The sequence below is a fragment of the Haliotis asinina genome, chromosome 15, assembly GCF_037392515.1.
Source record: "Haliotis asinina isolate JCU_RB_2024 chromosome 15, JCU_Hal_asi_v2, whole genome shotgun sequence".
Taxonomy (NCBI): Eukaryota; Metazoa; Mollusca; class Gastropoda; order Lepetellida; family Haliotidae; genus Haliotis; species Haliotis asinina.
In genome coordinates, this window is record NC_090294.1 from 8334289 (window position 1) to 8343292 (window position 9004).

The 9004-nt window shown below is 36.8% G+C and overlaps 1 protein-coding gene across 1 annotated transcript; it reads right to left on the reverse strand.

Annotated features, from left to right (window-relative positions):
- Positions 1-4428: 4428 nt before the first annotated feature.
- LOC137264823 (MORN repeat-containing protein 4-like) lies at positions 4429-8983 on the reverse strand. Its single transcript, XM_067800156.1, has 4 exons — positions 8886-8983; positions 8065-8265; positions 7295-7404; positions 4429-6679 (listed from the first exon to the last, which is right to left on the reverse strand). Exons 2-4 carry the CDS (start codon positions 8238-8240, stop codon positions 6531-6533), a joined length of 435 nt encoding a protein of 144 aa, XP_067656257.1. The 5' UTR covers positions 8241-8265; positions 8886-8983; the 3' UTR covers positions 4429-6530.
- Positions 8984-9004: the final 21 nt, after the last annotated feature.

Here is a 9004-nt window from a genome sequence, read left to right on the forward strand (position 1 = left end):
TCATATAAAATTAGTTGCTTTTTAGAAATTGGAAAAGTTTAAAGGTCACATGCAACCAAAAAACTGAACATAATTAAAACACAGTCATCACTTATTCATGATATATAAAATGCATTGCTGGTTAGGAAAAAAACAAATAAACAAAATTTCAAGCGTATAATCGCAAATCAAAGGTGCAATATTTTGTACTTTGGTGAACCTCCTTTGAAATAAAGCATCCACGATACCGAACCCAGTCAGAGCTGGCCACTTGTTCATTCGCTGATATGATTAGCTAGCTCTTTGTTTATGGCTTTCTAGCCTGATGGTGTTAATTTTAAATTAGATGTGGTCAGTGATTGAAGTTGTACATTGCATATTGTCATTTGCAGACAGGCAGGCAGACATAAGTGTCAATAAACCGGACATTGACTTTTCTTTGTGACAGAGTCTGCTTATCACAATCAACATATTTTTTAATGTAACAGGTTTTTTTTTCTCAAACATGTTTTCATACATGTGTTTTGGAATGTTGAATTGGCATTTTTGATGATTTGTTTTGATAAGTGCATACCAAAAAGTATCAGATTCTGTAAAGTTGTGTTTTATGTTGCATGTGACCTTGAGGTTCATGTCCAACTTTCATTCATTAGAATAAAGGTTTGCTTATGTGAACCCTGCCAATTATTTTAAGTGCAGAAGCACCCTTTTTGATATGGAATGCTATAGATGTTAATCATAGTTAATCATCTTGTTTTGAAACATCTGTGTCGTACAAATGTATACGGATGTTCATTTCAGTCATGCATCTTTATTTAGGAGTAATTTTATTGGTAGTAAGTTTAATGTAAAGTAGTCTGCTTGTACTAGAAGTAGTTGTAAGAATGATACCATGACAATGTTATCAATATATGCATTTGTTTGAAGTTTGTGCAAGATACAATTGCATGTTGTATTTATTTTGTATGATTTAAGAGAAACTGAATATTTTTTGTTGTACATATTTGAGTGAGGTGACGTATGTTTTGGAATGTTTTTGAAGCTGACTTTTCATCCAAGCATATAGATTGGCAAGGTAAGTTTCTGCTCAACATTAATCAGTGCATCAAAAATCTACTCAGTGTACAATTTTTATTTATAAATAAGGTTTATGTAAGGTAAAATTAATGATTTTTACTTGTGCTGCGAATTTGAAAAATGCTTTATTCTAATTGGTCAAACAAAGGTTTCAAATCATAATAACAACCTCTGATTAAGACATATTAGTCTAGGTCACTCCTATTATGTTCAGTTATCCCTTAGTAAAATGGAAAGAGCATGCTTTTAACATGTTGTTAACACTGCCATTGTTTGTTTACTGCCAAAAGTGTCCATGTAAATGTTTCTTTCTGCGTATTTTTAAGATGTGATAAATTTTACAACTTTCTGTGGCATATTCTAAACATTCATGTGAGAATAATTTCCAGTTGTGTCTGATCAGATTCTACTGTGGTCAAGGTTCCCTTATGTCCAAGGTGATACTGTTTTGATACTGCTGACTGTATGACATCACCTCATTGCTTCCACACCAGACACTGGGTGTTTTAGTGTTTGCTCTCAGTATGATTAAGAGGCATTAAATATACAGGTCCATAACTAGCAGCAAGTTGTTTTTGTTTTTTTTCTGGAGGCAGTAAGTTTGTTTTCTTTCTGGGAGCATCAGATATATCCTGACATTTCAAGTTGTTTCTGATGTATGAGATCTTTATTGGCATTCTTGTCTTGAATTCACTTTCCCTCAGATTTTTCATACTTTGTGTGACTTCTGGATGTCCCAACTAGTCTATGTATCAAAATGAAGCATAAAGTTCTCCTGGTGACAGTCCAAAATAAAAATTGATGTCGACTTTAATCTCGCTTCACAAAGAGTTTGTTCACCTCACTTCAAATATTTTATGGGCATAACCTTGAACAACTTATGCCCATCAAGGCCCATCAGCAAGCACACCTTCCAGTAATGCACACTGGCCACTGTAGACACAAAGTAGCAAATCTCTTAACATTCTCACCACCATCATATACCTCCCTTTTATTTAGGCATTTGAAATTGTTTTAAAGTCTGGTTTGTGTGCAGAGTGAAAAATAAGCATTTATTGTACATTTTTAGTGCTGCCTTTAGATAGTTATATACACTTTGTTAACATATTTTTACAATGTGGCATATATTTTTCATCATAAATCTTTGAAATAAAAAATTATTACAAACCATCCTTTCTGCTCATCTGTCTTAAGAGAGGGGGGGGGATACCTTGAGATCAACACTGTGAGCTGATGTTACACTAACAAAAGAAAGTTCAGAAAGTGTTTCATCTCTAACCATTGACACATTGAACATACTAATGAGAGAGAGTGAGTGAGTTTTTTCTCAGCTTTTGCTGTATTCCAACTATATCATGGCGAGAGAGACTAGCAATTGTCTTCACGCATTGTACCCATGTAGGGAATTGACCCCCAGGACAGGACATAGACCCTAACTAACTATACCAAACTATACCCAGAATTAAAGTGACTTCGGTTAAAATACCCTCTAGGTACATTATGGCCTAGAGCCATTTATACCTCAAAGGACAGACTATAACCCCTACTATAGCCCAGCTAAGATATGCCTGGGTTAAAGCAGCATAGGCTAGATTATCCACAGGTATATTGTGGCCTAGACCGATTTATTGTCCAGGTGGAGATACCCCAACCCACCCACTTTGCCAGGTCAGACGATAATACCCACATCACATCAGAAGTGGTTATTAGACAAATTTTTATTTCTCCAACCAGGAATTGGTTCATACAAAGGATCAAAGTGAGTGAGAGTAATATTCCAGCTGCATCACAATGGGGTACAAAATGGGCATATCCATGTGGGGAATTGAACCTTGGAGACAACTAAAAGCTTTAACAACTAGTCTACCCAACTGTCCCAAAAGATCAAAGATCAGTAGCATTTGCAAGTTCAGTTAAAATATAAATGTATTCCCAAAACAACGTAATTCAATTTTTAAAAAATATGTTCAGTTAACTTTTCTGTGGATAATGTGATATCATGTATAATGTCCTCAAACTTGCAGGTCTTCACTACTGTACATGTGAATGTAGCAAGTTAAACACTTCTAACAATATCAAAATGTTCATGGTTGTTTTCAAAATAAAGTGCATTTTCCAAATCGATTCCAAACTGTTTAGGGTCCAATCCGACATGGTTCCAACTTTGAACCCATGCAATTAATATGGCACTAGTTCTTGAGATAGTTTGTGGCGTGATTTCCTTGTTGCTGTTGTGTTTATGATAAAGTAAGATGTTCGATGTTCTTGACCATAATGGATGCTGGGACTATAAGCAGAGCTCATCATGGATGTTAGCCAGTGTCCCCATCACATCAGGGTTTGTATCATGCAGAAGAGGCATAGAATCCACAGTGCCATCTTTGAGGTCAGTGGGAAGCTTGGCCTTCTGACACTGTAATACAAAGGACAGTACTGGGTGTACAGGATTGTTGTAGTGTTTCATGTGTATAAAAAATACTTAAATGTGCCACACCAAACATTAAGGAGTAAATATACCGTGTAAATACAGGTTAAACAAAGCTGAATTACACAAGGGGATATATTCTAGCTTTGAGGGGTATAGCCGAAGCTGGGTATTGTTTGGCATAGGACAGTATATTCCTCGGACTTGGACCAAACTGTGCCTGGTTTTAATTGTGAACATGGACTAATCTGACCTGTCACACTGGATCTTCTATGATCTTCATTGACAAACCACAAAGCCAAGCCTGGCCATACAAGACTAATACAACTGGCTTGTGGAGATCACCCTACATCCTTGACGTATGAGGCGACTAACAGGATCAGAAGATCCTGGTCTTACAAGACTAATACAACTGGCTTGTGGAGATCACCCTACATCCTTGTCGTACAAGACGACCAACAGGATCAGGAGGTCAGACTCACTGACTTGGTTGACATGTCATTGGTTCCCAATTGCGCAGATCGATGCCCATGTTGTTGATCACTGGATTGTCTGGTCCAGACTTGATTAGGTACAGACCACCAAAATATAGCTGGAATATTGCCGAGAAATGTGTAAAACTCAAGTCACTCGCTTACCCTACTATCAGCTGTGAGAGCTCATGTTACAGCCGAAAGCTGTCCTGCCTCTTACCAGTAACACATCAATTCCAGAAAACGTCCTAGTGAGTGAGAATGGTTTCAAGCTGCTTCAGCAATATTTCAGCGATATGAAAGTGAGGGGCTCCAGAATTGGGCTTCACACATTGTCCATTGTGGGGAATGGAAACTAGATCTTGTATGCAACAAGCAAATGCTTTAACCACTAAGCTATGCCACAATGCCCAGAACAAGTTAGATCTCTAAAAATGTACTTATTATCACTTGTCTCAAACCACGACACCTGAATACAAAATACAGATCTTTATTGGACATGATTAACAATAAACAATGTGAGATATACATAATGGTTTCATTAGTAAAAATAATGCATCTCTTTTATTCCCTGATTGATGATGGAGTTATTGTTGCATCAACTGGCAAGCCATGCTGGTTATTATATGGCTGTCTTCATTAACAGTCATTGTATGCAGACATTCAGAGAAAATGATATTTAGACAGTGATTGTCCAAGTTCTCAAATCCAGCATATCACAGAGCATTAAGGCACAGAAAGTGATTCTGAAGAAGTAAGGTCTGACTTTATAAAAGAACAGTTAATTCTGATAAGCTATAGAAATATGTACAAATTAACACTGCCAGAAATACAAGACTGATATATTTCAGACAAAAACTAATTTTGATAGTACTCAATAATATCAATTGAGTTTTTGTTTTCTTAAAACCTTCAAAACACAATGAATTAGGATGGACATTTGGAAAAATCAAAGTGATATATTGAAATTGGAATAAATACACAATTGTTGACCTTTCAACCAAACTTTTTGGACCAAACATTCATGAACATTTTTAAATATGGTCTCAGAACTGCTGGAAAACATATGGCAAGTAAGTGAAACAAAGTAAGCAGGACTGGCTGTGAAAAGTTTAAATAGAACCAATACCATTCTGTTGAGGACTGCTATATTTAAATATGAAAAAAAAGGTAAGGAAACACAAAAAAACCCAACAAATCCAGAACATATCTAGGACTAATACAAATGAAAATACTGTTACCGTGGTTACTGAACTACAAGGAGGAAAATGATGTATAAAGAAAAATCAATGTCAAGGTCAACAAAATAATTACATATCATTGAGGCAGGTAATTATGTGGGATAAACTCCCTTGATGCCAACACAAAGCAGATAACTCTGACAAAATGTGTAACACTACAGTTTGTTAACAATGCACAAACATTAACATGTGTAACATTACAATACATTAACATTCCAGGTGTCTTAATATGTGCAACATTATGAAACACTGACATATACTCTGTTTAACAATACACAGTGGACAGGATTTGTGAAGAAATAACTCTTCCTTGATTGAGGTGGCAGTTACACCCTCTTTCTCAAAAGATTTTTTATGTTTAGTTCTGATTATATTGAATGTTGACATGTTTACAGATGTTGTCCATGTTTACAAATAATGCTAGCAACGACTCAACATCAGCTCATATTCAGTGCAGAACTTCTGCCATGGCCACCATCAGCAGAAAAATGATTTTGACAGACATTCACTCTGATCTTCAACAACTCAGCTTCCTATTACAAATTACACTGACATATGTATCATTTACAGTGAAACCAGATGGAAGAGTTTTTTTGTAAAGGGTGTCAACTTCTTTATTATGAGAAACACAACGTTTCAGAATATATCCTTACTCCTTCATCGGAATCTACAAACTTCCAACTAACAAAACAGAGACACAGAGTTACATGTCTTTTTTTTCATACTGAAATTCTCTGTACTATTAGTCTGAAATGTCAGGTTTCCAGATTTTAAAAAGCAAAATAGACACTATTCCAGACGGACACGACACTAAATATACCATAGATATTCTTTACCATTATGCATTGATTACAACCCTTTCTAATAAGTTGTGCGAGTATGATGCATCACACAGAGAAACTTGAACTAACCACAAACAAGAGTGAGTGAGTTTAGTTTTATGTCGCTTTAAGCAATACTCCACCAATATCATGACATTGACACCAGACTCGAACCCAGGTTTTCAGCATGACAAGCAAACACTTAACCACTAGGCCACCCTGTGCCCCGGGTTTGTAATAGACGACTATCTGTACAAAATGTTACATAAAATGCGGAAAAAACAATCTTGTGATGTTAATCACCTGTTGCTGAACCAAAGAAAATTTTTATACCATGTAGACAAATTTAACAATGGAATCAACATGAGCTGTAAGTATACGGTAGAGATTGGTTGTCATGTTTGATTAAGTTGGAACTCCCTTTCTTCATGCCAAGCTTCATTTGACATGTTAATATACTCTGTAGTTCATAAGGCACATTTTCTGGGTTGTTTATTTCAAGTTCACAAAATCTTCATGAACCATAAGACTTTGCCTTATTTGCAGCATCTCTTGCCCGTTGAATGATCCCAGAACATTTTTCTCGACGAATGAGTTTGTTCCCCTCAAAGTATCCCTCGTTGCGCGGCAGTCCATGTGTCTTGTCCGAGAATGTGATCAAGCCTGTAACCAAGCAACACAAAGTGATCAATTCCATAGTTTGAGTGGATGTGAGGAAACTTTTACTTTATTTCTTGTTTTTATAGCAGACATCAGATAGCTGTATGCAAAGCAGAAGAAGAAGAACCTGGCGAGACAATAGTGTGATATCACTGGACGTTTATAAGCAAGAGACTACAAATATGTGAGTGAAGCCAGATGGCTCTTTGGTCATGAGGACAAGGCACCCACTTCAGATAAGAAATTATGGTTCTAATGTAATGTTGGACTCAGAAATTTATGTCACTGTCATTGGCGCTGTGCGCATTCACAGACATAGTAAGATTTAGCAGCCTATTTTCAGAGCCAGGATGATCCTGTTTTTAATATGGAATATTTGAGTGTTTTGAGTCATCCCATGGCATGAGTATATCTTCACCTTGGAAACTGGCTGTGAGAGGAAAGTTTGTTGTGTGAATAAATACAGCAAAATGGCCATCAATATATTCACTTTGGTTGTCTGATAGATGAGGTGATGGACTAAAATTCATAAAAAAAGTTGGGACTTTGTCAATTTGGAAGTTCCAAACAACTATGAAACCTAAATGATTTAACAATATAGTTGCCACGGTAACTCACCCATGCCCCAGATCTTTCCTTCCTTAAACTCTCCCTCGAACCTCATGTTGTCACAGCGAGTGAAGATCCCGTAGCCGTTGAACTTACCCTGTCGGAACTCACCCTCATACCTGCAATAAACCACACAGGTGATGCGTCTCACAAGTGATGACTTCTGTTTGCAGGTGACGACTTCTATATATAGGTAACACCTCTCACATACAGGTGATGACTTCTATATATAGGTAACACCACTCACATACAGGTGACGACTTTTATATACAAGTGACAACTCTCTCATACAGATGATGACTTTTATATGCAGGTGTTTTCCATTTCTGTAAGTTATTCAGCTTTAATTCATGGTAAAACCATAACTTTGCTAAAGGTTTTCTTTTTCTTTTAAGTAGTTTTTATTCACTTTACTTGGTTAAGTTGAACAGGATACATGGGTAGAGTAGTTAGTTACAAATTGCATAATAAAAAGCAGACAGTACAAAGTATTTCACATTGGGAATATCTAGATTAAACAACTGAAATGCTACATAGGTTATACAAAGAATGTGAAAGACTAATTTCTAATTACTGGACTGCATTTAGGACATTTCATCTTCTGTAAAAATGTATCATATTGTTTTTCTTATTGATAAATTTCTCAATCTCATTGACGTCCCTTAATAATGTTCTGTAGATTGTGAAGCTAGGTTTATATCCTTTCATGTGCATGACCAAAATGTGGCAACAGTAGCTGACATGTTAAACAAAGTGTTACAGCAAAACTACAGAACTACCTGGAACCATCTGGGAACCTCATGACTCCATGCCCGGTACATAAGCCATTGTCAAACATCCCCCAAAACTCTGACCCATCAGCAAACTTCATATGTCCATAACCATGGCGTTGACCAGTCTCACTCCAGCTGCCCGAGTAGGAGCTTCCATCAGGGTATTTATAGGAGCTGGCCATGGTGCTGATTGAGATGCAAGAATCACTGAAATATAATCAATAACATGTATCATTGAATGGGGCACAGATTGACAACACTGTAATCAATACTTGATTTGGATAGAAACTGTAGGATATTAAAAGGGTTTTTGTATAGTTCAGGAAACAATATTTACAGAACACAAATTTGGGTTCAAACTGATAACTTTTGAACTGCAAAACACTGATCCGTGGTTCTGAAGAAAATCTATAAAACCGAACATTTCCAAAATGTTCATTCTGTGGATCATTGAAAAACGTACACGTACAGAAGTGACCGTGGAAACTAATGTCAAATCCACAAGTTTTGAAACCTCTATCTGTTTACACGAATCGAGTTCCTTGGGACTACCTCACTTTTGTTCTTCCCTCGATGTCTGAGGGCTTGTAAAACCACTAGGACAATTACACAATAGTATTCTCAGAATAGTGCCGTTCGTGTTCGTGCGATATGACTAATGTCACGATGTTATGTTTTGGTGAGCCAAATTTAGTTACCTACCTGTGTGTCACCTTTTGTTTGCCTGCCCACGTGCATCGGTGGTATTGAATTGTCCAATGCACTGTCCAAATTATTGTGCGTTCCGATTGTAATCTATCGAACTTACAAATTAAACCCGATCTTACCTTAGCCCACCTTACAAAGGCGTGGCAAGTCCTGTGAGTTGGGGTACGTTCTCTTCCTGGTTCTCACCTGTACGTAAAACGTCACGAGTTTGGAGGTCACCCGAATTTGCACCTGTACA

Excerpts from the sequence above, each read along its gene's own strand:
- LOC137264823 (XM_067800156.1), bottom strand. The coding sequence starts at position 8,240 with ATGGCCAGCTCCTATAAATACCCTGATGGAAGCTCCTACTCGGGCAGC. Across the intron at positions 7,405-8,064 it reads AGGTTCCCAGATGGTTCCAG|GTATGAGGGTGAGTTCCGAC; the intron begins GTAGTTCTGTAG and ends GGTTTATTGCAG. Across the intron at positions 6,680-7,294 it reads AGGAAAGATCTGGGGCATGG|GCTTGATCACATTCTCGGAC; the intron begins GTGAGTTACCGT and ends GCTTGGTTACAG.